Here is a 27,662-nt window from a genome sequence, read left to right as displayed (position 1 = left end):
AGAAGGAAGCATTTAAGATGGCATGCAAATGGTTTCACTGTAGCTGTAATTTTTCAGTTTCTCGTTTGAACTTTAAGGTGGCAGTGCATTGAGAAGGAAAACCAATTTAATAAGACAACATCATGGGTGCCAAACTAATGCCAAAACAGAAGCTGAAAAATGTCTATAATATTATGCCTTGTAACAGTGTCATAGTGAAGTATATATGTGGAGGTCCTTTACATCAAATGTGGTTCTTGGCTGCATCTTCTTTTCAGGGTAAAACATGAATGTATCTTAGGAGTGTAACCACAGTCGGTCATGTAACCTCTCTTCTCCGGCACCATACATCTCGTCCACCCTGTCACCATCGCGGAAGAATTGGAGAGTCGGGGTGTATCGTATGTGCTGAGTTGTTTCTGGGCATTCATCAATATCAGCGTATACAAATGAAAACTTGGGGAATTCATTACTCATCCGGCAAAATGCAGGAAGCATCTGGCTACAGATATGACACCTGAGAAAAATAGAATGATTTATTGAAATAACTTAACACATTTTATAATACACTGAACAGAGAATATAGAAGCAGAAGCACCACTGCAGAAGCATCAACTTATCTGAAACATTATAATCCGCATAAATGCTTTCATCAGTAAGAAAACTTTAAAAGAAACAGCTATGCACCTTGTTAGTTAATCAAGCCTGATGATGAAGACTTCATGATTTATTGGGGGAAAAAAGCAAACGATGAACACTCCACGGCAGGCAGTGCATAGGCACAAGACTGGAAAAAGTCCAAGGCCATTGTGAACAGCTAGCAATAGACCAAGGATTATTCACCATAGATGAATGCTTGAATCAGTTTTTGGTAGTCCGTGGCAACTTGTGGGGGTAAATTAGATTGGGTCACGTCGCTATTTAAGTAACTACTTTTGACCAGAGTACCTGATCCTTAAGCCTATATCATGTAGAAAATGGCATTGACTAGCTTGATATTATCCAGCACAAGTTTTTTAAAGAAATTAGGAACAAGTGAACAAGAACAGCCTCATTAGGATTTAAATATATTGGTAAGATAAGGAGAATTTTTTTGGGGACATAACTGATAGAAGCACAAGGTGCAGAACAAAATCACGTTGAACTGAAATCCCACCTTATTGAACTATAACATTAACATCAAAATGTCCTAATAAAAACGAGAGTAGTTATTAGATATCTAACAGCAAGAGATTTCATGAATATTAGTCCATGAAAGGCACTAAGTGATTCCCTAAACCAGGGATACAAGTAGTCCATTAGGACATGATTTTGATTCACATTATATGATCTTATATTCTCTTAACTAGATAAACAAAGGTACTTTACTATAGATAAAATTTTTAAAGTAGTTAAATAGTCAAACACAAGGCACTCACTTATGAACAAGTATAATAAATGGACTTCTTTGATGCCTTTATGAACACTAGGATGATTAAGTATTTACTTTAAAAAAAAGTTTTGATTGCAAATGCATCTTTTAAATAAATGGTCAGCATCTGGAGTGATGGTAAGCACCTCAGCTTCCAGCATGAAGGAACGCGCTTGAATTGGACAATGGCTACTATAAGCAAAAAAGCCAAAGGTTTGGACAATGATGACCCCCTTTATTGTGTGTTTGGAAAGCTTCAGCCCCAAGATGCTAAGACTCTACATCAACCCAAAGGTCGCAGAAAATCTTGAGGCATTTATAAGAGAAACCAACAATACCATGGAGATGTAGATCATGAGAAAGAACATAGTTATTGTCTTAAGGGCTGTGATGTTGGTTTCAGCATCAGAACACAATTATTTTCTCAAGGGCTCTGATTCTGGTTTCAGCTTCTACCGCTATAAATTTTGTTGAACACGGACCTTGTTGCAAAACAAATGGATAGCAGGAGAAAGTCAGATAGCAAGAATTCTCAGAACCAGACAAAAGAGTGCCCAACAGTTGAACAGCTTATCACTTTACATTCCTAGAAGGTCATATTGGCAGGTCCCTATATCTATATGCTAGAAATAATACTACAATGTGAATATTTTTAAACAAGGTTATATGAAGATGAAGATGTATTTCATCCCTGAGGGATTTAAGTGTATCAGTCAACAAAACTAGTACGAGGAAGGACAAAAGTTGAGGTTAGTCCTCCTGGGACATAAGAAGTGTCTTGAGATACAGGGAATAAATGATGGATGCACAGAAAATACGTGCATGACTATGTGCATACAAGGGCTTAACAACCCCTAACACACACCAGATCCCAGGCAAGTTTGTTCCATTCGTGGGACAGATTTTTCTTTCCATAGTTTTCGTCGGTGTGGATGAGTCCTTTTCTAAACTATATTCTATGTTTCCTGGTGGGAATGGGATAATTATATTGTGAGTAGGAACTGGAATTTACAAGTCCCTAAATAAGTCATGCAATTTAGTACGTTATTCAGTGAACTGAAGTTATGTTTTAACCAAGTTACTGTATAGCTCAGTCATGCGTTTCGTGGTTCAGGGGTTTGATTTCCTCAATCACCATTTTTGCTTGGGGTTTAGGTTTCTCTTCTTTCATTTTTTCCCCTTTTTTTTGGGGTGGGGTGGGAAGGGGGGGGGGATGAAGGGTAAAGGAAAACTGAAAGGCTTTCTCTAAAGGTTGTTTGGTCATTGGTCAAAATGGCCTAGGGATGCTGGTCCCAATGCTTTTCATGTCTCCTCCTTGTTGGCACCCTGTTTCTCCCACCCAACCCTCTTCAAAACACCACAAAAACTGATCGGATTTTGCGGAAAACATGTGGTTAATTTTGACAGTAGTCTTTGACAACAAAGACACCAACCAAGTGACGAGATCACAATCTATTCCATGGATTAGTTCTGTAAAGACTTATTAACCTTTGAAAATAAACTTCATGAAAGCATAAGCAACTCCATTGGCATCTGCTAGAAGCAAGAAAAGAACTGTTCAAATGCACATCTATGGCACTTAATCCGATGCAAACAACTATCAGTCTCTTTAACCTAAAATGCATTGGAACTTAGAACAGTGTAAATTCAGTTGACCCTGATGTTAGCTAATATATTTGATAAGCCCTACCAGGTTTAAATCATTTTTATGATCCACCTTAACACTATATCTCCCTGGCCATTTATGTTCCTCCAAACCCTAACACGACTGGAGGAGACCACAAACACTAAAATGGAAATGCTTCAGAACATTATCTTAAAGTGATGAGCATTTGGTCCATGGGTTATTGAAGGATCGAAGACTGCTCAGTGCATATGGAAGGTTTGAATCTCAATACATCTGAACTCTGGAGCAGTTTAAAAACAGACCAAATCTACAAATAGCCCAACCCCCTCCACTCCCCCCTCTTCAGAGAAGCAAACATTTCTGTCTGGTCTTTCTCCCGTTTATCCGCTACATGATTCTCACCTTGAGATTTACGACAAAGACTCCAGTCATTTTCACAGAGCAGAGGTGGAGATGACTGTCAATCACTACTCTCTCTAAGAGCTCAAGCTCAGATGGATTTGGAGCCCACTGACAGGATCAGATGATGGTGGTCATTTACAATGGCGTGGCTAGAAAAGAGAGGAAGATATGTAAGGGTTTTGATGAGCAAGTCTCTTTGAGGTTCCTTGCCACCCACCCAAATGACATGGAGTGGGAAACTACACTGGATCTCCCTTCACTTCCCTTCCTTCCCTTTTACTGGCATCCACCCTATTACTCTCTTTTGTCTCTCACACAGATTCCCTTCCCACACATCTAAATGGCATTGGGTAGGATGCTACAGTGGATCTCCCTTCTAATGTAGATACCGAATTTGATTGATCAAAATAGTATCCAAATAGGACCTTTTCACAAGGAATCAATTGCAAATTTGATGGACTTAAGGTGAAACAGAGTTTAGATGGGAAAGAGGGTTGAAACTAGAATGGTATTATAAGGATAATAACATATAACGAAACGGGCTGAATAGATCTTCAAATAGGGGCAGAACTATAATGAAGAAAGTGACAATAACAATGTAACATGTAACACCCGGGCTTCACACCGCAAGGTGGATCGATTGGATCGAACACCAACCTACCTTGATCAAACACAAGGGTTCTCCAAAGAGGAGGAATGCTAGCAAGCAATTTGATTTCAATTCATGAGTTGTATCTTCACCACTTACATAAGTCTCTTTATATAGCATTCTAAAGAGAAATAAACATTAATGGTAACATCTAACCACTAGCTAACACAACCTACTACAAACATTAATGGAAACATCCAACTACTACCCAAAACCACTAGTCAAAACAATAATGGAAACATCCAACTACTACCCAACACCACTAGTCAAAACAATAATGGAAACATCCACCTACTACACCCCACCACTAACCAACACCACCTACTAGCTCCTTTTGTTGACTTTTCAAAGCTAGACTGGGGCTTAGTTCAAAATAGTGGGCTGATATTCTCCCACTAAAGTAATCCAAGCCCATGAAACCATGGGCTCATTTTATCCCACTACAACAGTCCTAGCCCTTGCAAGCCATGGGCTGTTTTGGATCATATCCTTAGGCTTTGATGGGCTTACCATTGGGCTTTTCTCTTTTTTTTGTATATGCTGCCAATTCTGCATCACCTTCACTTCTCTTCCTTCCCTTCAACTGTTGTTCCACCCCATTATAGAAACTATCCCACTCCATTCCCCTCCAAACAAACATTATCTATGTAATCTCTGAAAAGTTATTTTTCTCCTAGTCAGTTAGTCATACCTTCTATCAGGCCATAACTTCACTCTTCCTTAGTTTGATTGTAGTCAGTGTTGATTTGATTAGCTTTCTTAAATATCGCATTGTTTCTGTATCATGAAACCTTACAGATTTGAGATATATTTTTAGTTCATTTCTTTGATGTTCTCTAGTCCTAGTAACAAATCATGTATGGTGGAATTTTATTTCATCCACTAGGCATATGCAGTCGCTGCCATTTGTGATCAGGAGGTAGAACATGTGCGAGTGACTGGCACACAAGCAAGGTGGCTTGATGAAGGCAACGCATGCATACAAGTATGCCAACCAGTCAGTTGCACGAACCAGTTGGCAAGGCATTGTCCATGAATGGACAAAGACTAGCCTTAGCCTAGTCCCAAGATGTAATCTGAGAAGAAAATCCAAGTTCTTAGGATTATTTTAAAAAATATGGTGATTTGAACACTTACCCCATAGAATCCACACTTTTCTCCAAAGACCAAAAATCCTTTGAAAATGCATAGTAAAGACTTACAAGTCACATGCGTGTGCTACACCCACAGTTCATTCTATTACTTTTTCATTGTCATAATATGTATGTACACACACACACACAACAACGACAACAACAAGAAGCATTTTCCCAACAAAATGGGGAGGCTACATGGATCCTTGCCTTCCAATCAGCTCTATTTGAGGCCATACTAGATCATGTAAGGTTGTCGAATCCATGTAAAAAAGGATTTGGCTGGGTTCCCCCCCCCCCTTTCCTAGTGATGGCTACCGACTTGATGCACCAACCCTCCCGACTTGATGCACCAACCCTCCCGACTTGATGCACCAACCCTCCTCCTTTACTTGGACTAGGGTACAAGGTAATATAGAGCTAATTTAAAAACATTTTACCCCTCAAATACCCACCATGAAATTAGAAACAAATAAAAACAAGAATGTTAGGTTTTCTAGGATACCAGACAAAGAAGGCCTGTACGAGTTTAGAGTGATTGGAGAAGTAAAAAATGGGGATGGCTTTTTGAAGAGCTAATTCACCATGCTTTGATGTGACAGGCTAACTCACTTGGTGGCAATCTAAGCTGTAAGAAAAAAAATCTAAAAAAGCTGATAACTATCCAATTGATGAAAACAATTATTGCATATTATAGGGTATTAGAGAAAATGCACAACGTTTCAATCATTTAAATAGGCCATTTCATTCATATAGAGTAGCATCAGAACATATAACATGCAGTACACTTACCATGTTATTTTCCCTAAAGCTGTATCATCTAACACATTATATTTTATTCATCAAAAAAGAAAGAAAAAAAATTACAGTCCTCTCTGGTAGCAAATAGCAGTTGCCCTAACTCAATTTTAGAACAAGAATTGTGTCTTCATCACTCTCAGAAGAACCATAAATTAGTGGAATAAACAACAGTTCATAAATTCACCTATATGTACATGTATGTGTCAAACTACTTGTGAATAAATATGCGAAAAGTAAACAACAAGACAAAAAGGACAGGGAAGCAAGTCAAACTATTACATACCATGATGCTCCATAATTGATTACTGCCTGCAAACACATTTTCAGAAATAATATTAGCTCCGTTTCATCTGGGAAAAGGAAAAAGATACCCATTGCCAAAACCAAAAGTTTTCAGCAAGAAAACTAAACCAAGGACCAGCTACCAGTCAAATGAAGGAAGAACCATTCAATATGCCCTCCATTTTTCCGTTTCAGCTCGTTATATTTTTCTAACTCTGTCTTGACAAGGATAGACACGAAAATGAAAACGAAATAGGTAAAAACTAAACGAGGGGATCATCAAGAAATCACTTACTGGATTCTTGGAGGATCTGATATTTTGCAGAATCTCCCTGAAATTCTCATCACTTGTAGCACTTTTCAGGTTTCCATAGCGATTGACTGGTAGATTCAAGCCTGTTCCCTCCAAACCCTGTTTTGATTTCTCTTCACTGCCACTCCCAGAACCCTCCATTTGTCTCTCCACAAAAAATTACCCACCGTCGTATGAGGCTTGAGACTTGAGACTTGAGGCTTGAGGGCATATGTTAAGTTCCCGTCAATCTAGGCTGTTGAAATGGACATTTCGGTAATTTAATGCAAGAAGAAGGCCAATTATTATGGTTTATATGGCTCCCAATCTTTTATCAGTACAAGGGCTTAGCGTGGATAAGATAAAAAGGGAAGCTCACAGTAATGGCTTCTACTCTACTCAGCCTGCGAAGCTACTTCTGCTTTGGCTGCTCTCCAAATTTTCCTTCTAGTCACTTTCGTCTCTGCATACCAACATTGTCCGCCAATGGTTCTGGATTTTCGCAGGGTTGGGCATTTTCTTCAGCAGAGGGCGTCTATCACCTCAAGCTTGAGCACCTCGCTAAAGCGTCTTCTGATGGTAAACTTTTCTTTCTTCTGCTTCTCTTGCTCTGCCTTTTGAATTGTTATATGTAACGGGTTCTGATAGAAGTATAGAAGTAGTTGATTCTGTGTTCCATTTTGATTCATTTGGTTTGGATGTTTCTCGTTAAATTATCCACTGGTATAGTAAGATACCCACAGAAATTTAAATCCAAACTCTAATCTCATGTAGTACAAAATCTAATTAGAATGATCAAGGGCCTTGCACTCTTAGCCCTAGTCCAGTTTCAGTCATGTCGTACTGTTTCACGTATGTTGTGTGTGAAAGTAACCATCTTGGACCATGTTCCAGCTCCCTTATATGTCAAATTACTGAATCCAATAGTGTTGCTTTTGAGTTAATCATTTGTACGTGAAACTACAGGAGTTCCGAGTGAGCTAATTGAAGAATCGAAGTTTGCTCCTTTAAATGCTGATGATCCTATTTATGGTCCACCTGTAAGTTCTTTGTTAGTTCTGCACCAATCATTAAACATGAAATTTTTGTTCTCTTCTTTACTTAAATACTTTGTTCTTTATTTGTTTCTTATTCTTTTGTTGTCCATATAACTCCTATTTGGCTCCTCTCCTTAGATGGAATCTCCTGACGAATGTCGAATGTCCAATGAGTTATAGGATTTAGCCACGTGTAATATTCTAATCCAAGGCACTCATTGGATTTACCAAAACCCTTGGATTATATATTACATGTGGCTGAATCCTATGACTCATTGGACACTCATTAGGAGAGTCATCCAATGACAGAATCCAAACTCATATAGATCTTTCTATGTGTGCTTATTTGATTCTTGTAGCTACTTCAGTTAAAAATCTTTAATTCATGACAACATTCATTATTATTATTAAGTCTCAAGCATTTTGATCCAAATCTTATGATGGTATTCTCTTATAGTTTGGTTCTTTCTGAAATAATGTATAATTTTTTTTTTTGGATGAATAAATAATTAAATTAAACGAAAGAGAAACAAGAACAAACGGTTTTTAGAAGGAAGACCGCAAAGAAGAGTTTAGACCCCAGGAGAAAACAATAAGCTTGTTCCTTGGGGTGTCATCAATCAGGATGTGGGGAGAAGCTACGAGTCTAGAGGATACATCAAAATAGATGGCGTTCCAAATTAAGTCTTTAGAGCGGGATTTGTAAGTCCATCTTCAAAGATTACGCTCCCACCAAAGATGGTGTATAGTGGCACAGAACACGAGCTTACCAACCTGATCACAAATAGAAGAGCCTAAAAAGTTTCTCAAAATCCAAGACCAGTCACTAGCGAAGCCAAAAGAAGTCCTCGAACGGGGCCAAATGGAAGATAGGTTTTTTTTTTCTTAAATAGATCCGGAAAAAGGGCAAGAAAAGAAAATGTGATCAATATCCTCTGAACCATGCCAACAAAGGATGCAGTTTGGGTTAACAGGGATATGGCGACCAATAAGGAATGATAGGGTTGTGGTCACAGAGAAGGTTCCAGGCTGAAAAGATGGAGAAGGTTTTGGTAGGGGAAGGAAGCCAAATGGTAATGTCACAGGGAAAGCTGGAGGGGGGAGGGAGAGTCCCAAACCTGTGTGAGAATGGGGAGGGGAGTGGGGGTCCTAGAACCATCGAAAATAAAGGTGGATAGGGGGTGGATTTGGGGATGCAGGTATCATAAATTGATTAAGGACCAAAAAAGGAAAAGAAAATACCCATCGGATGCCATGGGTCAAGCCAAAAGGAAGTGTAGGAGCCAGTGGAGACAGAGATGGAGATAGCGGAGAGAGCACGGGGATGCAACAAGAGAATTTTCCTCCAAACCCATGAAGGGTTTGAGGGCATGGGGATTGCCTAGAAGGAATACGACTGGAGAAGGTGAGAGTAGACCCAGATGGAGTCTTACTTTGAAGCAATTTTTCAGATAAGCTTGAGAAGGCAGGCCATGTTAACATCAGAGATCCGACAAATGTTGAGGCCACCTTCAAAGGTTGGGCGACAGATGGTTGACCAACCAATAGGGTGGATGAAGCGCGAGGCTTCATGCACTTTCTAAAGGAAAGCAGAGAACAAGGCTCTATAGCATTGACAATTGATTTTGGGATAGAAAAGATACCACACCAATAGAGATAGGAGGATTGAAGGATTGAGCGGATGAGAACCACTTTACCGGCAAAGGAGAGGAGTTTGCATTTCCAAAGTTGAAGCTTCTTACGAATATGATCAAGCATGGGAAGGCAATGATTGCAAGTGAGCCTACCGGGAATAAGCGGAAGGCTAAGGTAGGTAACGAGAAAGGAGCCAGATTTGAACCCCGAGAGCTGGAGAAGGGAGGCTCACAATTGATCAGAGACACCGAGAGAAAAAAGGAAAAATTTATCGAGGTTGACCCGGAGGCCTGAGAGAGATTCAAATAAAGAGAGGGCTGAAAGGAAGGGAGAGATGGACATGTGATCAACTTTAGAGAAGATCATAAGATCATCAATGAAAGCGAGATGGGTAAGATTTAGGGATTTACATTTGGGAATAGGAGAGATGAGGAGTTAATCAGTGTTGGTTTGGAGAATACAAGAGAAAGCCTCCACGACTAAGGAGAAGAGGTAGGGAAAGAGGGAACTGTTGGTGCAACCTAGAGGGGGGTGATTAGGTTGCAACTAGTGGATTGTCCCAATTTTTCGGTTTGTACGGAACAACAACAACAACAATAAGCCTTGTCCCAACTAAATGGGATCGGCTACATGGATTCTTGCCCTCCAATCAGTTCTATTCGAGGCCATGCTAGATACAAGGCCTAAGCTATACATATCCTTTCTCACCACTTCTCCTAAGGTTATCTTAGGTCTACCCCTAGCTCTTCTAGTTCCTTCAATATGGATTATATCACTTCTCCGTCGAGATTTATAGGTCTCCGTTGCGTGGCGTGCCACCTACGACTTTCTTAGCTTATCACTTATGGGGCTCCCACTCTAATATGATCGTTTCTTATCTTATCCATCCTAGTTTTGCCACTCATCCATCTTAGCATCCTCATTTCTGCTCGGTTTATCTATATGATTCTTTTACAACACTGCCGTCATCATGTTGGTGCAGGTCCTATAAATTTTCCTTTGCTTTAATGGAATACGCGATCACATAAGACCCGACGACCTCTCCACTTCATCCACCTATTTTAATTATTTGGGAAACCTCATCTTCCAAATCACCTCTTTTACTTATGATTGAACCTAGGTACCTAAAACAATCACTCGAGAAATCTCTTTATCGTCAGTATCACCACCTCATCATCTGGCCGATCATGACTAAAGTTACAAACTAAATATTCGTCTTGATCTACTAAGTTTAAAGCCTTTTGATTCCAAAGCTAATCTCCATGATTTTAATTTGGTATTAATCCCCACTTGGGTCTCATCAATCAACACAATATCATTCGCAAGCATACACCAGGGGACCTCATCTTGAATGTCTTTGGTTAATTCATCCATTACCGGTGCAAATAGATATGGGCTTAAAGTTGACCCTTGATGTGCTGTTATCGGGAATTCATTACTTTGTCCCCCACTGTTCTAACACTAGTCACCGAACCATCATACATATCCTTAACTATATCTATATATTTACTTGCAACACTTCTTTTCTCTAGTACTTGCCAAATTAACGCTCTAGGGACTCTATCATAGCTTTTTCTAGGTCGATAAATACCATATGAAGATCTTTCCTACATTCTCTATACCTTTCCATAAGTCTCCTAATTAAGTAAATAGCATCCGTTGTAGATCTTCCTGGCATAAACCCAAATTGGTTCTCCGTAGCTGTAGTTAAGTGTCTCAACGGGTTTCAATTATTCTCTCCCATAATTTCATCGTATGGCTCATCAATTTAATGCCCCTATAGTTATTACAACTTTGAATATCTCCTTTATTTTTGTAATTGGAACCATAACACTTCTCCTCCAATCATCGGCATTTTCCTGTGCTCATAATCTTATTAAACAACTTAGTCAACCAAACTAGTCCATGGGTTCCTAGCTCTTCCATACTTCAATTGGGATTTCATCGGACCTTGTGTCTTGCGAGTTTCATCCTCCTTAGCTTCTTTTACTTCGGACATCGAAATTCTACGTATATAGTTCGGACCTTGGTGCCTTGGTGAAAGTGTAATCGTCCGAAACATAAGTGCTTGAAGATGCTCATTTAGTAAACTAGAGAATAGGTTTCCCATCTTTTCTTAATATCCTCCTCACAAACTAATACTTTACCATCTCCATTTTTAATACATCTAACATGGTCAAGATCTCTACTCTTCCTATCCCTCATCTTAGCTATCTTATAAATAGATTTTTCCCCTTCCTTTGTGCCCAATTTATTATACAACTCTTCATATTTCCTTTCCCTTGCTTTTCCTGCAATTTTCTTAGCTTCATTTCTATCCAACCTATACCTATGAAGATCCTCAACATCTTTAGTTCTTTGCCATGCCTTAAAACTAGCTTTTTATTCCTAATGGCAACTTGAACCTCACTATCCCACCACCACGTCTCTCATAAGAATGAGTCTTTCCTTTTGATTCACCTAGAACATCTTTAGCCACCTTCTTAATACACATAGCCATCTCATTCCACATTGCATTGGTATCCCCTTTAAAATCCCATTTTCCTTGTTTGACTACTTCATTAATGAAGGATTTAGAGTACTCTCCTTTCAAATTCCACCATCTTATTCGGGATGGTTTACCTTGGACCTTTATGTGTTCTTGGGACTAAGCACATATCCAAGACCACAAGTCTATGTTGTGCGGTTAAGCTTTCCCCGGTATCACCTTGCAATCCTTGCACAACAATCTATCAGTCCTTCTAGTTAGGAAGAAATCTATTTGGCTTCTATGCTGTCCACTTTTGAAAGTAATTAAATGTTCATCTCTCTTTTTGAAGTAAGTATTTAATATAGATAGATCAAAAGCGTAGCAAAATCCAAAATTGAAATCCCCTCCTCATTCCTTTCTCCAAAACCATATCCTCCATGAACACTCTCATATCCTCTTTGATCTTTTCCAATATGTCCATTTAAATCACCTCCTATGATAATCTTTTCTCCTTGACGAATTCCTTGCATTAATCCATCCATACTTTCCCAAAATTCTAGCTTTAGACTTTCGTCTAATCCTACTTGAGGTGCATATGCACAAATTATATTTATGCATTTTTTCTCCATTACCAGCTTGATAGCAATAATCCTATCACCCACTCTTTTAACATCCACCACATCATTTTTTAAATCTTCATCCACTATTATACCCACTCCATTTTTATTTGTTTTATCCCGATACCAAAGTTTAAAGTCATCCAACTCTTTGGCTTTTTACCCCTCCATCTAGTCTCTTGGATGCAAGCTACATTAATCCTTCTTCTCCTCATAACATCAATCAATTCTAAGCTCTTACCAGTTAAAGATCCTATGTTCCAAGATGCCAATCTAATCCTACGCTTATGGACTAGCTTCTTTACCCGCACTAGTCCACGGCGCGGGAACCCTTGCCTCTTATCACCGCATCCGGGCGCCGTGCGACGCGTCGCTCGGGGCGCCCTAGCTAACCCTTGCCCACTTATCACTACACCCGGGCCATAGTGTGCGCGTCGCTTCTTTTGTTGGGGACGCCCTAGCATACTTTTATCATATAAGGTCGAATCCATGAAAAGGTTTGGCTAGATTTTTCCGGTGCCGGCTGCCGCTCGCGCCCAACCCTCCTCCTTTCCCGGCTTGGGACCGGCGCCCCGGCGGGTTTTTTGGTTTGTACGGAAATACACAGTAAATTGAAAATTCAAATGAAACTAAACAATACAAGCAACCACAACACGGGATTTATAGTGGTTCGACTATACAAGTCTACGTCCACTCCTCTCTTGGCCTCAAGAGAGTATTCCACTATTGATTCTCTTTCAATACAATGGGTAGAGATCAAACCCTTACAATAATCTTTGTTGCGGGGCAAGAGAACCCTTTACAATCTTTGTTTAGCAAGCAGGGCAAGAGCACCCCTTAACAATCTTTGTTTATGGGCAAGAGCACCCAAAGACCAATTCTAATCTACCAACCTAGACTAGAATTGAAACAGTTACAAAGGAAGGATGTTACCTTACAAGAGGTGTGACACTGTACCTCTTGTGTGAATGTGATGCAATGTGAGTTGTATGCTCAAATGGAAATGTATGCACCACCGATGCCTTCAATCACCTCAAGCTTGGGCTTTCCATAAGCTTAGAAACACCTTGGTATATTTCTTCAAGGTTGGGAGAGGATAAGAGGCAAAGCACAAAGCTTTCTTGCAATTTGAGAGCTTAGGATCACTTGGGGAGTGGGTGATCAATAGTGAGTATTGTAGCTCTCAAATGAGGTGAATTGGGTTTATATAGAGCACCTTTGAGTGCCAAAACCCAATCCCTAACGGATAGAAAATGGACACATTTTAAGTCCACTTTTCAGCCGAGACGGACGTCCGTCTGGTCAAACGGTCATCCATCTGAAAAGAGCCGTTAAACTAGCCGTTATAGGCTGTTTTTACACCAGACGGAATTCCGTCTGGGCAGACAGTCATCCGTCTCAGAAAAGAGCCGTTGCAAACTAGTCGTTATGGCTTAGTCGGGGCAGTCAGCGTCCAACTGCCGCCCGACGGAATCCGTCCCCCGCCTTCTTCGGGTGATTGAAAACACAGAAATGCTAAACCAGACGGGCATCCGTCTACCCAAACGGTCATCCGTCTGAGCCCTGTTTTGCTGAATTAAGTTGGGGCTCGGACATGGCTTGGGTTTTTGGACTTTTTGGTCAACCCTAAGCATTGTACACCTCACTAACATGTCCTAGGTCACTCTAGTAATATGAATTACATATAATTGATGCATTTACATGAATGTGTATGCGAGAGTCTCCTAAGCCCTAATTCAGCCTAAGTCTTGATCTTCGACTTGATTTTGTGCAACGATCTTCATGTCCATCTTGGCATGGTCATCTTGACTTAGATTTCTTGTCCATCTTGGCATGATCTTGGCTTTGACTTGAGCATATGGCTTTGACTTGGAGTTGGTCCACTTGTTCTCATCTTGAACTAAAACATCATAACTCAATATAGCCATTAGTAATTCATGCTTATTATCATCAAAACCAATAGAGGCTGATGTGGCAAATGCTGACATGGCATTTCCCAACAGGAACCTTGGCGGATGCCAACACGAGAAGCAAAGAATCCAACCAAGGACCCAATAGTGATAATGGAGAAGCGGGGGGTGGAGATACAAATCTCAATCCAATGGATGAAAGGAGGAGGGAAACCCATGGAGGAGAGAACATTGTTGATAAAGTCCCAGCGAATAGAGTCAAATGCTTTATGGAGGTCAACCTTGAGAAGAGCGGCCGGAGAATGGGAGGATCTATCAAATCCACAAACAATTTTTGCACAAAGGAGGATATTGTCCGCTATGCTATGGCCAAAGATAAAAACAGATTGATTCGACCTCACAAGAGAAGGCATAACCTTTTTTAGCCTCTTCGCTAAGACTTTAGAGATGAATTTGTAAAGGAGATTACAGAGAGATATAGGGCGAAAATCAGAGAGAGAGGAGGCTTCTTGCTTCTTAGGAATGAGACAAATGAAAGTTTGATTGATGGAGGAAAGCTGGGAAGGGTTAAAAAAGAAACTACGAACATCATGAACAAGATTGTGCTTAATGAAGTCTTAAGTGGCAAGGAAGAAACCCATGCTAAAACCATCCGGACCAGGGGCTTGATTGGTTTTGTGGGATCGGATAGCAATGAGGATCTCTTCAAGAAAGGGGATAGCACAAAGGGAAGAGAAGGAAGATGGATCAATGAACTTATTGAGGAGATTGGGAGGGAGAGGAGAGCGGGGAGGAAGGAAAGAAGGGGAGAGAAGATTGGCAAAGAAGGAGGTAACCTCAACCTTGATACTAGGGGGGTCCAGAGATCCAGGTACCATTACTAGTGAGAAGGGTAGGAATGGAGTTGAGATTGTTATGGGCTTTGAGGGATCAAGGGAAATAGGCAAAATTAGAGTCTCCAAGCTCAAGCCATTTGATTCTGGCTTTCTGGCGAAGGAAACTTTCCTCAAGGGAGAGAAGGGAAGAGAGATTAGAGGAGAGGGCTTTTTCCTAGTCGACAAGGGAGGGGTTGGAATGGTCACTTTGGAGGAGGAGCTAGGTTCTCTGGAGGTCCGAGCGACAGGAGGAGACCCGAGAGGGGATGTTGCCAAAAGAGGAAGAGTTCCTGGAGCAGAGGGCTTCCTTGGAGTTGCAAAGCTTATGAGCAAAGGCAATGAGAGGAAGAGGGTGACAATGGACAAGTTTTGACCAACTTCTTTGACAGTTGAGATAAAAGAAGGGTTCGAAGACCACATATCAAAGAATTTGAAAGGCTTAGGGCCAAAGGAGGAGGAGGGGGAAGAGGTGGATGAGACAGGGAGAATGATTAGAGAGACCCAAGTGAGGGAAAAAAGCATAGGAGGCGGGAAAGGAAGAAAGTCAGAGGCATTCGAGAGGAATTGATCAAGTTTGGAAGCAATTTTAGCAAGACCAGAACGGCGATTGTGCCAAGTAAGGCAGTGGAAAGACCAACGAAGATCTTAGATACCGGAGTCCTCAATACAAGAGTTGAAATCTCAACTGCAGTGGGGTCCGACGGGGTACCACCCACATGCTCATGAGAGTATTGGATGATATTGAAGTACCCACTAAGACCCAAAGGGAGATCGGAGGTGGTGGATGAGATGGACCAGATGTCCTCCCAAAGGCTAATACGGTTAGAGGCACGATTGAAACCATAAATGATGGTGAGGAGAAGGGGGGGGGGGGGAGAGAGTTGGGAACAGAGATACTAAGGTGCATGAGTTGGGGGGTGGAATTCAGGAGGGTAATTTGGAATCTAGAGTCCAATTTATGATCCACTGATAAATTTTCAATTTCTATTGAATCTATTCTAAGTGAATCAACTCCAAAATGGAATGGTGACAATCTGAACTGGAAGCTTGTCTAACCATGAGCAGCAATGACTGTCTCACTCACTTGAAAACTTCCAAATCCAGTATTTGATTTTCACTTCAAATATGTTCTGATGCTTCAATAGGAAAAAAGAAATATGTTCAATAGGTTAAATTTCCATATTTGGAGGGCTTTTAAATGAGTTATACAGTAATGAGTACGGAAGTCTTCATTTTTCTTTTTGTAACTAATTAAACTTCCCTTCATTTCCCTCTACTTGCAACTAGATGGAGCTCCTTATTGTTGTTTCTTTTTTGAAAATATGAATGTTCTTTGGGGTTCCTTAAGCCCTACTTTAACAAATTTAAAGGGCCTATAGTCTTTAAGGCCAAATAGCCTTGAGAACATCACAGTTATCTTGTGCAGTCTGTACTTCAATTGTATCTTTTTGTTTCTCATTTTTAATCAATTAAGATCATTGTTTACCTGAGATTCTCAAAGGGAATTTAAATTTTTGTTAGGAAATTTACATTCTTACCTATTTTTTGTCTTTCTTCCAAACATGGTTTTTATAGTCTACTTTGCTGTGGTGTCCAGAATATGATGAAGGATTGTTAAGGCACATGAAGTCTCATTGTTAAGGTTGACCCATTTTTAAAAGAAAATGTATGAGGTGAAGAATATATTTTATGTAATATTCAATGCTCACAAAATGTAGTATTTGGTGTGTAGGTGAAAAGCATATGGATAAGAAAAATAGAAGTATATTGGTTATATTTATTGATTTTTTTCTTATAATTTTCAGAAGAAAAATCCTGTGATCCATAATATGATTTTTGGTCCTTGTAAATTAGAACGCAATTTTTTTTAAAACTTTTTTGTTGTCTTTCTGTTCAGCACATTGGTTTATTTAACATCTTTCAGTCTAATCCCACCGCATGCATATTGATAAATCTGATTCAACTAAACCACCCCTATAGTTCAAGAGATGATCTGATTTTCAAAATATTATTCTCGGGACATAATTAGATGTATTATCTCCACCTAATTTCATGTCTTCAGATAATTTGGATGTATGGCCAACTTCAATCCTGTGCTTTGGCTGCAGGCTTTATTGCTGTTGGGTTTTGAAGTAACAGAGACTCACAAGGTAATGCTACTGTTGCGTTTGCATATTTTCATCTCTCATGCCTATGATAAGTGATAACTAGTGTCAAACTTTTATTTTTCATATGCAGTTGAAGTCAGCTATAAATGATTGTGATAACTTTTAGTTGGTGTTGTTTAAGGATCAGTCAATACCAATATTGATTGCCTCATCAGTTTTAGCTGGATAGCTGGGTTATATAGGACCCTCCAGTCCTGAATCGCAAGTAGGGTTATGTCATATTTGCATAGGGATAAGCTGCAATTACTTCCCATTGTTAGCTCTTTTTTGTTCACTGGATTGGCCACCTTGTTATGGATAGGATATGTATCACCGAAGGCCAACCTATGCAGTGTCATTACCAATCACTAACGTCTCCGAGATTCTTCCACTTGAATAACAGTCATGTTTCTGTACTTTCCTAGTTTGATCATATTTTAAAGGACTCAAAGTCCTCACATAACCTCAAATAACAAATTTGCAACAAAACTGTCTTTTAAATTGCAGATACAAAAGCTTCTAAAAGAGTTGGATGGCGAGTTTCTTAAGGTGAATTCTAACTGTATTACATTCATTAAGTCAGCTGTTCTGTTGTTCCCTTTGCTTACTGATGAGAAGTTCTCTCTTGTATTGTGTTGGTTGATCAACAAGAAAATCTCTAGCTAGCTCTATCTTCACTATTATTATAAAATTAAGATCTAATGCTTCATCATATCATAGGTTATTCATTGTACTGAAGAAATGATTTCACTCCCACTGTCGGAAGCAATACACACTCAGCAACCTAATTTGGAAGAAATTGAGGTCAAGGTTCTATCCTTTTATTGGCTTTGCTTGTCTAGTCCATATAACTGAAGTTTACACATTTATGCTTTCTTTATTTCTTTCTCTAAATTTGTCTTCTTTCTACCTTTTTCCCTTATATTTCTCATCTTGCAAACCATATGATGCTGATTATTGACATAATAAAGAGTAAGTCATGGCCTTTTATCAGTATTTTGGGTTATCAAAGGAATATTAAGGAAGATGTTTCGTGGATGGTACATTAGACAGACCATTGGCCGGAAGTTTTAATAAAAACCTTATTAGTATGCCTTTTTTCTGTGTAATGGATTATAACAAGCTAGTTGAACAAAATTAATGATTACTTCGGATTTTGGACTCTGAAGAATCAGAGTCCTACTCCATTTCTTTCCTCCTATGCCTTCTTGAGATGTAAGGTAGGAGAAAAAGAATAAGAGTAATTAATGTATTTTGCCCTAAGAGATGTTTGACCATGGATATCTGTAATCTGTTACCGTTGGATGCTCTTTTTGTGAGAGACTTTAGTTTTTATTGTATTTGCTTAGGATACTACCCTTGGCAATACAATCAGATTCTTAATTTGGTTGTTTGCCCAGGGCTGTCTGTGTTTGTATCTCAGTTGTTGGTAATGAATCTATTTTCTTTCATTTAAAAAAAATATTTTTTTGGAAAGAAGAAAAATATTGTAGAACACGCAACCTTCTGATCTGGAGTCAGATGTGCTACCATTGCGCCACAGATCCTTACATGTTGAGATGCAAGGTAGGATAAAAGGAATTGAGTAATTAATGTATTTAGCTCTATGAAATGTTTGACCTTGGATATCTGCAATCTGTTACCGTTGGATGTTCTTTTGTGGAAGACTTTAGTTTTTAATGTATTTGCTTAGGATACTACCCTTGGCAATACATTCTTGATTTGGTTGTTTGCCCAGGGCTGTCTTTTTTTTTTTTTTTTTTTTTTGAAGATAAAAGTGAAATTTGGATTAAAGATTTAAGCAGAGGTTACAACTAGTGTGAGACATAATGTCTTTATAGTTAGACCCTATGTGTCCAATAGTTAGGCTGAGAAGCCAGTCTCTTGTTGTGTCCTATTTTAGATTACAAACTTCTAGTTTCGATGTCATTGGTATCATCATCGCTAGCAAAGGAAAAAGGGTAGGTGATACTTGTGATATCTCCCCGCCCTTAGTTAGGTGTTTGTTTAGAGTTTGATCACACCAATGTACTGTAGTTGTACATTGGTTTGAATCGCTCTTCTTATTACAATCCAGATAGTTTCTAATAAAAACTTCAGAAGATGTCCTGGTTGTGCCCTGCCTTTTTGTAGATCCTTAACGATTCCATTTTCAAGTAGTCCTACACTCCATCTGTCTCCTTGTGACTCAGAAGATATACCTGCACATAAGAGTGTTGGTAAGTTTCCAAAATTAGTTTGTGACATTAAGCAAATAAGGCAGCTAGTTGAAGAATTAATATCATTATTTGTCATCTTCTCTAAGTGATTTTGAATAATTTTTTGGTCCTTAATCCATCTATTTACATCATTTAATAGTTGGATTGGGTCAAGTTTTTTATTATTCATGAGTTTAGCATTCCTGTTTAACCAGATAAAGTAGCATGTTATTATAAAAATTGAAAAAAACCATTTTTTTGTATGTTTATCCATGTGCCGTTTATGAAAGAATGAAAAGCATAGATTAAGGAGAGAGTTGTTTCGGATGTGCCCTGTTCGCAACCCTAGTGGTCCTGCTGCCCATATTCTCTTTGTCCATTCACATGATAGGAAAAGATGCTAGCTCGATTCCTCGGCACTGTTGCATAGTACGCATGTTTGGCTTGTAATCATCCATTTGGATAGGATCTTCTTCGTTGGTAGTCCTGCATTTAAGAGACGCCAAAAGAATGTTTTAAATTTTGGATGTATAGGTAACTTCCAAAAAAACCTCCACCACTGTGCCACATTTGGTATTGAATCATGGCTGTTTATCTTAGCAAGTGCAATTCCTGCGAGTTTTGCAGTAAATTCACCTGTTGTTGATATAAGTGACAGCCATGAGTCCATAGTAGGGGTGGGGTTTATTGTAGAAATTGACAAGGAAAGGAGTGGAGGTATTTGGCCTGTGATATTTTGCTGGTTTGCCACCCTATAGCTTTGTTGTTCATATACCTCTCTGACAGTAGCTTGCCTTTGTCCTATTAGGGAATTAAAATCACCTACCATATGGTCTGTTGTTGAGTCAACCCATGGATCAAACCAGAAGTACGTGTTATTCTCATCACCAATTTTCTTTTTTACCATTGTACGAAGCAGAGGGGTAATACTAGTGATACTCTTCCAAATCCATGATCCATTTTTGTGTTGCACTTAGGGTCGAAGAAAGATGTTTTGGGGTAATATTTTGCTTTTATGATTTCTCCCCACAAAGAGTTTGGTTGGTTGAGAAGCCGCCATCCTTGTTTGAGTAATAGGGCACTATTAATCTGCTCCATCCGTTTGAACCCTAGTCCTCCTTGATTTTTGGGTTTACAGCACCGTTCCCAAGAGATGAGTGTCATTTGTTTGATTTTGTTGGGCTTTCCCAGCCAGAATCTTTGACATGCTGTATCAAAGTCCTGCATACAGTTTTGGGAAAACAAAAGCATTGCATGAGGTATATGGGTTGTGATTGAAGTACCGATTTCATGAGAACTTCCCTTCTTGCAAATGAAAGATTTGACGCTTTCCATGTAGCCATCTTATTTCCAATTCTTTTGAGCAGGTGTTGGAAATTTTTTGTTTTTGCTTTAGCCTGGAACAGTGTAGTCCCTATGTAAGAAGCATTATTTCTCATTTCCTGTATGCCTAAGACCGCTAAAACTGCTCCTTTATGCTCCTGGTCTACATATCTGGAGAAGTAGGCGCCACTCTTTTGGAAGTTGATTTGTTGTCCTGTTATGTCAGAGAATAACTCAATAGCAGCTTGTATTGTTAGTACATCTTCCTTTGTTGCTCTGCAAAAGAGGAAAGTATAATCTGCAAAAAAGAGATGTGAGACTTCTGGAACATTCCTAGCAATTTTGATGCCTTTGAAAAGGTTTAGATTCCTGTATTCCGATAGAAGTCTAGATTTTGTCAGGTACGGGTTGAGGGGGCATCCCTGCCGGAGACCACGAGTCCTTTGAACCAATGGTAGGGGCTACCATTAAGTTTTACGGAATATGATGCTGTTGAAATTAGAGTTTTGATCATGTTGCACCCAATGTGTGTCAAAACCCCACTGACGAAAGAGATGGTATATGGCATCCCATTCAACCCTGTCATAGGCCTTGGACATGTCAAGTTTGAGAGCAACAAAGCCAGTTTTAGCTCTTGTTGATTTTATGTAATGGAAGATTTCATGAGCAATGATAATATTATCAGAGATTTGTCGAAGTGGGACAAAAGCACCTTGACAGGGTGAAATTAAGTTATGCAGGCATGGTTTCAATCTTCTAGCTAGTATTTTAGCTAGTAGCTTATAACTAACATTACATAAGCTGATTGGTCTGAAGTCCGACACAACAAGGTGTGGTTTGTTTCAAAAGGTAGGCATAGATGACGGAAGAATTCCCAGACAAAGGAGTAAAGTTCATGATTAACTAGTTCCCAATTTTTTTGAAAGAAGAAAGCATTGAAGCCATCCATCCCTGGTGCTTTATGTGAGCCTAGTGAGAAAAGGGTGGATTTGATTTCCTCTATAGACGGAGGATGTGACATACCCAGTGGTATCAGGTTTGGATCTAAGGGGGGGAAGAGTGCTTCTACAAATGTGGGATCCAAAGGGTTGGAGGATGTAAGGAGATTGGTCATAAACCCTGAAAAAGTTGTTGCTATTTCAACATTACCTGTAATTGTCTGTTCTTCATGTTGTAATAAGACAATTTTCTTCCTATGACAGTAGATTTTTGAAGCAAGGTGATAGTATTTGGTATTTTTGTCTCCATCAGTGATGTATTTCTCTCTTGATTTTTGGAACCAAAAATGTTCTTCAGCCTGCAGAGCCCATTTTATAGTTTGGATTTTTTGATTGACAATATTTGGATCTGAGTAGATATTGGCCTATAGAACATCAATTTCAGTGGAGATTAGTGAAAAGAGATTGTTAATATTCCCAAATACTGACATGTTCCAATTTTGGAGAAATCTTAAGAGATTTGCCAGCTTGATGTGTAAGCCTTGTCTGTCTCACCATTCCAAACACTATTGATAGTTTCCAGAAATTCGGGGTGTTGATACCAAGCATTTTGGAAATGAAATAATTTCCTTCCTGATGGCATTGAGTGTTCAGTAAAAATCAACAGAGGGTTGTGGTCAGATCCAATTCTAGGTAGGGTTTGGATGAAAGCATTAGGGAAAAGTGAGATCCACCGAGGGCAAGCAAAGGCGTGATCAAGTTTTTCTTTTACCAGATTTGGTGGTTGTTGCATATTTGACCATGTAAAGTTGTTCACTGATTCCAAGAGTTGGTTTAGAGAAAAACTTGTGCAAATTTGGGTTAGGAGATGAAGAGAGGGTGAAGCTTTGTAGGGTCCTCCTAGCTTATCTTCAGGTTTTAAAACTTCATTGAAATCACCTACGATAAGGAAGGGGTGTGAAAGATTCTCTAGGAACTGATGAAGTTGTTCCCAGAAAATCTTTCTTTCAGAATAAAGAGGAGCATAGATGGCAATAGTCATCCACTGAAAGTTTTTGTAAGAGCATAAAACAGCTAGGAACGAGTTATGAATTTGGATGATCGATGTCTCAATTTCTGGGTTCTTGAGAAAGCACATGCCACCTTTCAGTCCTCTTCTCCCAGTGCTGTTTGCAAAAGCAATATGGTGAAATTTGAACCTGACGTGAATCGAACACGCAACCTTCTGATCTGGAGTCAGACGCGCTACCATTGCGCCACAGATCCTTGCATGTTGAGATGTAAGGTAGGAGAAAAGGAATTTGGGTGATTAATGTATTTAACTCTATCAAATGTTTGATCTTGGATATTTGTAATCTGTTACCGTTGGATGCTCTTTTTGTGGAAGACTTTAGTTTTGATGTATTTGCTCAGGATCTACCTTTGAAATACAACCACATTCGTGATCCCTTTATTTTATTTTTTGAAACTATTATATGTTTTTTATGGAAAGACGAAAAATATTGCGCCATGGATCCTTACATCTGGAGATGCAAGGTAGGAGAAAAAGAATTTAGTAATTAATGTATCTAGCCCTTATGAAATGTATGAGCTTGGATACCTGTAATCTGTAACTGTTTGATGCTCTTTTTGGGGAAGACTTTAGCTTTTAATGTATTTGTTTTGGATACTACCCTTGGAAATACAACCAGATTCTTGATTTGGTTGTTTGCCGTTGGATGCTCTTTAGAAGACTTCAGTTTTTAATGTATTTGCTCTTGATACTACCCTTGGAAATACAACCAGATTCTGGCAATGATTCTATTTCCTTTCATTAGGAAAAAGTTTTTGTTTTATTTTGTTGGGATTTGAACCCGACGTGAATCGAACACGCAACCTTCTGATCTGGAGTCAGACGCGCTACCATTGCGCCACGGATCCTTCCATGTTGAGATGCAAGGTAGGATAAAAGGAATTGAGTAATTAATGTATTTAGCTCTATGAAATGTTTGACCTTGGATATCTGCAATCTGTTACCATTGGATGTTCTTTTGTGGAAGATTTTATAGTTTTTAATGTATTTGCTTAGGATACTACCCTTGGCAATACATTCTTGATTTGGTTGTTTGCTGTCTATGTTTATATCTGAGTTTCTGGTAATGATTCTATTTTCTTTCATAAAAAATAAAAAAATAAAAAAATAAAAACTATTATATATTTTTTTGGGAAGAAGAAAAATATGGTGAAATTTGAACCTGACGTGAATCGAACACGCAACCTTCTGATCTGGAGTCAGACGCGCTACCATTGCGCCACAGATCCTTACATGTTGAGATGTAAGGTAGGAGAAAAGGAATTTGGGTGATTAATGTATTTAACTCTATCAAATGTTTGACCTTGGATATCTGTAATATGTTACCATTGGATGCTCTTTGTGTGGAAAGACTTTAGCTTTTGCTTTTAATGCATTTGCCAAGTATACTGCACTTGGCAATACAACCCGGTTCTTGATTTGGTTGTTTGTCCAGGGCTGTCTGTGTTTGTATGTAGTTTCTGGTAATGATTCTATTTCCTTTCATAAAATAATAATAATAATAATAATAATAATAATAAAACAAAATAAAAATTATATATTTTTTTGGAAAGAAGAAAAATATGGAGGAATTTGAACCTGACGTGAATCGAACACGCAACCTTCTGATCTGGAGTCAGACGCGCTACCATTGCGCCACAGATCCTTACATGTTGGGATGTAAGGTAGGAGAAAAAGAATTGAGTGATTAATGTTTTTTTTTTTTTTTTGAATCCGAAGAGTTTATATATAGGGTGGGGGGAATATTTCTAATATAGGTGCCGTCGGATGGATGCGAACCCAGGACTTCCCCGTGGGAAGTTGGGCTTTTTTTAATGTATTTAGCTCTATCAAAATGTTTGACCTTGGATATCTGTAATCTGTTACCATTGGATGTTCTTTGTGTGGAAGACTTTAGCTTTTAATGCATTTGCCAAGGATACTACACTTGGCAATACAACCCGGTTTTTGATTTGGTTGTTTGTCCAGGGCTGTCAGTTTTTCCTTTCATAAAAAATAAAAAAAAAAATATTATATATTTTTTTGGAAAGAAGAAAAATATAGTCAAATTTGAACCTGACGTGAATCGAACACGCAACCTTCTGATCTGGAGTCAGACGCGCTACCATTGCGCCACAGATCCTTATATGTTATAAAGTAAGATGGAGATATATAAAACATGTGAATTATTTGTGAAGGGGTATGTCATGTATACTCTTTTCTTGTGTACCAGTGAATTGCAAAATATTAATACCCTTTTTTTGTCTACTTGGATGTAAACAGTTTCCTTCTTTGTACAGATTGCAAAGTCATTGCCACGGATTTGCATCATGTCTGGTCTCAGTGGGGAGGAGATGATCATGTTCATTGATGCATTTCCAGAGACGGGTATAGACTTCTGACATTATTCCCAAACCAGAAATCTTATTGTTCACATGGAAAACTGACTTTTCTTTTTGTTTTTGAAACTGGAGATTTTATTTTTTTATTTTTTGGGATGGGGGACTATATTATATATATCACTAGTGAGAGTCAAGTCAAGAGGCGTTGGTAATTGCATGCTATATATTGGGGGGAGGCTATTACATTTCTCTTGATTCCTTTCAGGACTTGAACCAGCTGCATTTGCTGCTCTTGTTCCCAACAGTGCAAATAAACCACTGCAAGAGGTGATGGCCGAGATTATGGAGGACCACAAAATGCTGGTAAGAACTTCATCTCTGACTCTGCTCTCATCCACTTATTATCGGCCCCTACTTTAACCAATTTGATATCTCTGCAGTCAGCAAACCAATCAGACGCAACATAACATGAGGATTTGCTTTCAGACTCCAAATGTTTTGACTCCTGCACTTAATGTTCTTGATTAAATCAACGGTGTAAATTCCCAAGAAGTGATCCACTTTCTGCGCCTGGTTATTTGTAGAAGAAGGAGGTGAATGAAATTAAAGGTTTCCAATAGACCCTGAATATAATAAGGCCATGACCCAGTTGGATGCTTGATGTGCCAATCCACAATGGGGTCAACCCCCAATGCACAACTACTCAACTCAAGCGCTTCATATCTTTTCTTGTTGATAAGCTGTTCAGACATGAAGGATTAATGAAGTTCCACTACTAAGCGGAAGAATTGAGTTAAACTATTTCATCAGTTCTTGGCAATCTGTACAAGCTTCCATACATGCCCATCTATGTCCCTAAGCTCCTTGCAGACCCTATTGTAGTTTCTAGATTTCTGAATCTTGAGGACCTCCTATATATAATCATTATCATTTTCCAAAGGAATCTAAAATGAAGGATTGGATCAGATAAACAGGACACTGTTCCTTATAGGCGGCCAAATTCTTTGGTATTATTCACAAGAAAAGAAAAGATGTCATAAGTTTCAGTTTATTTATTATAATCCAAAAGAAAAAAGAAACACCCATGCACAGCATCCATAGGAATGAAAGAATGAACTTTCCCTATAGTATAGCTAGCAGCTGCTGATACTAGCCTTAATTTCCTAGGGCAAATGATTTGTTTTAGGCTTTTCACACACCAATAAGAAAAATCACAGGGTCAGTTCTCTCTCTGAACCCTTATCCTGCCATTCGTTAATCAGAAAAATAAAAAAATGGTTTTTCTTCTACTTTGATCTGATCCGGTTTTGATTTTTCCAACATCGGGTTGGTAACGATTTTGATTGATTAATTTGCTTCTAGAATGAACCAAAATGAAATCTTACATTCCTAACCTGTAACAAAAGATTCTTTGATTCACTTCATAATCCAAACAAATAAACAACTACACATCAATAATTACTCATCGTCACAAATCATAAAGTTATTTATCATTAATTTTATAAGAAAAAGATAACCACCATCAAAACCCATAATTTCTACTAATTTTCTTCTTTTCCATCTTTTTCAAAGAATTATGTGAAGAATCTAATTTGTTAACAAGTCTGTTATTCCCAGATTGACACTGAGAGGGGGGGGGGTGAATCAGTGTCTTCAAAAATTCACTTCAATGTGAAGCTTATTTAATCTCGAAACAAGATTAATTAGAACATTCTCGTAGCTATCAACTGCACAAGGACACGTCCACCACACACCACAATGTGGCTGGGTCTACCAGACAGTGTACCACCACTCTGCAATCAAGGCACTCCAATATGTGCAACAAAGAAAAAATAAACCAAAAACGCAATGCACCAGAGTTTACGTGGTTCGACCAAATTGCCTACATCCACGGAGTAATACCATACCTAGGGTTTCGTATATTACTCAATACACTCCTAGATATTTTGACTGCTACAAATGTCTAGGAACACCAATCCCTACTATAGTATAAACTGCAATTCAGACAAGGGCACCAACCCCAACCCCCTAGACAAGCTCTAACTTGCTAGGTCACAATGTCAACCAATAATTCAAGTTCCCAAGTTACATTCATGATCTAGGTTCTTCATCATTAAACATAACCTAGAAAATAATAGACAATAACTTGTGAATACGGGTTACCTCAACTTGTGTAAGATGCATGGTAATAATACTTGTTTCTTTTTTTCTCCAACTCCTTTTTTTTTTTTTCTTTTTTCTTTTCAATCTTTTTCAGTTTTCTCTCTTTAAAAAAACCATACAACCATGTTCCCTTCTTTTCTTCTGCTGCTTCTTCTTCCTTCTCTTTCACTTTCTTTCTTGTTCAGCAAAACAAAAAGACTTCTTATTCCCAAGCTTCAGATCTCCAAAGCCAACCAACGTCTTCTGGTTCGACCTCCACGCTCTTCCCAAGCTCCTCAAAACGTCCCTTCTTTTGCTGGAGTTTGCTCTCCTTTTATAGATTAATTTAACTCAGAGTTTGAATCAAACTCAGAGTTCCTATCTGACTTAAACAAGGAGTG

The 27,662-nt window shown here is 38.8% G+C and overlaps 2 protein-coding genes and 5 non-coding genes across 7 annotated transcripts; 1 reads left to right on the top strand and 6 right to left on the bottom strand.

Annotated features, from left to right (window-relative positions):
• Positions 1 to 115: 115 nt before the first annotated feature.
• LOC149023788 (Thioredoxin superfamily protein) lies at positions 116 to 6,836 on the bottom strand. The gene is made up of 3 exons (XM_089144275.1): positions 6,580 to 6,836; positions 6,286 to 6,311; positions 116 to 496 (listed from the first exon to the last, which is right to left on the bottom strand). The coding sequence occupies exons 1-3, from the start codon at positions 6,736 to 6,738 to the stop codon at positions 277 to 279; spliced, it is 405 nt and encodes a 134-aa protein (XP_089000401.1). The 5' UTR covers positions 6,739 to 6,836; the 3' UTR covers positions 116 to 276.
• Positions 6,837 to 6,861: 25 nt separating this feature from the next.
• Positions 6,862 to 26,230, top strand: LOC149023782 (uncharacterized). The gene is made up of 8 exons (XM_089144274.1): positions 6,862 to 7,155; positions 7,543 to 7,616; positions 17,229 to 17,270; positions 17,775 to 17,816; positions 17,988 to 18,071; positions 25,078 to 25,165; positions 25,385 to 25,482; positions 25,560 to 26,230. The coding sequence occupies exons 1-8, from the start codon at positions 6,960 to 6,962 to the stop codon at positions 25,584 to 25,586; spliced, it is 651 nt and encodes a 216-aa protein (XP_089000400.1). The 5' UTR covers positions 6,862 to 6,959; the 3' UTR covers positions 25,587 to 26,230.
• On the bottom strand, positions 22,921 to 22,992 carry TRNAW-CCA (transfer RNA tryptophan (anticodon CCA)). Its single transcript has one exon. It is a non-coding gene; the product is annotated as a tRNA-Trp (tRNA).
• TRNAW-CCA (transfer RNA tryptophan (anticodon CCA)) lies at positions 23,575 to 23,646 on the bottom strand. Its single transcript has one exon. It is a non-coding gene; the product is annotated as a tRNA-Trp (tRNA).
• TRNAW-CCA (transfer RNA tryptophan (anticodon CCA)) lies at positions 23,956 to 24,027 on the bottom strand. The gene has a single exon. It is a non-coding gene; the product is annotated as a tRNA-Trp (tRNA).
• On the bottom strand, positions 24,372 to 24,443 carry TRNAW-CCA (transfer RNA tryptophan (anticodon CCA)). The gene has a single exon. It is a non-coding gene; the product is annotated as a tRNA-Trp (tRNA).
• TRNAW-CCA (transfer RNA tryptophan (anticodon CCA)) lies at positions 24,849 to 24,920 on the bottom strand. The gene has a single exon. It is a non-coding gene; the product is annotated as a tRNA-Trp (tRNA).
• Positions 26,231 to 27,662: the final 1,432 nt, after the last annotated feature.

Source organism: Hakea prostrata, chromosome 2, assembly GCF_041222555.1.
Source record: "Hakea prostrata isolate BN-2017 chromosome 2, UWA_Hpros_2, whole genome shotgun sequence".
NCBI lineage: Eukaryota > Viridiplantae > Streptophyta > Magnoliopsida > Proteales > Proteaceae > Hakea > Hakea prostrata.
Note: the sequence above shows the minus strand (reverse complement) of the source record. Positions and strands in the feature narration are given on the sequence as shown.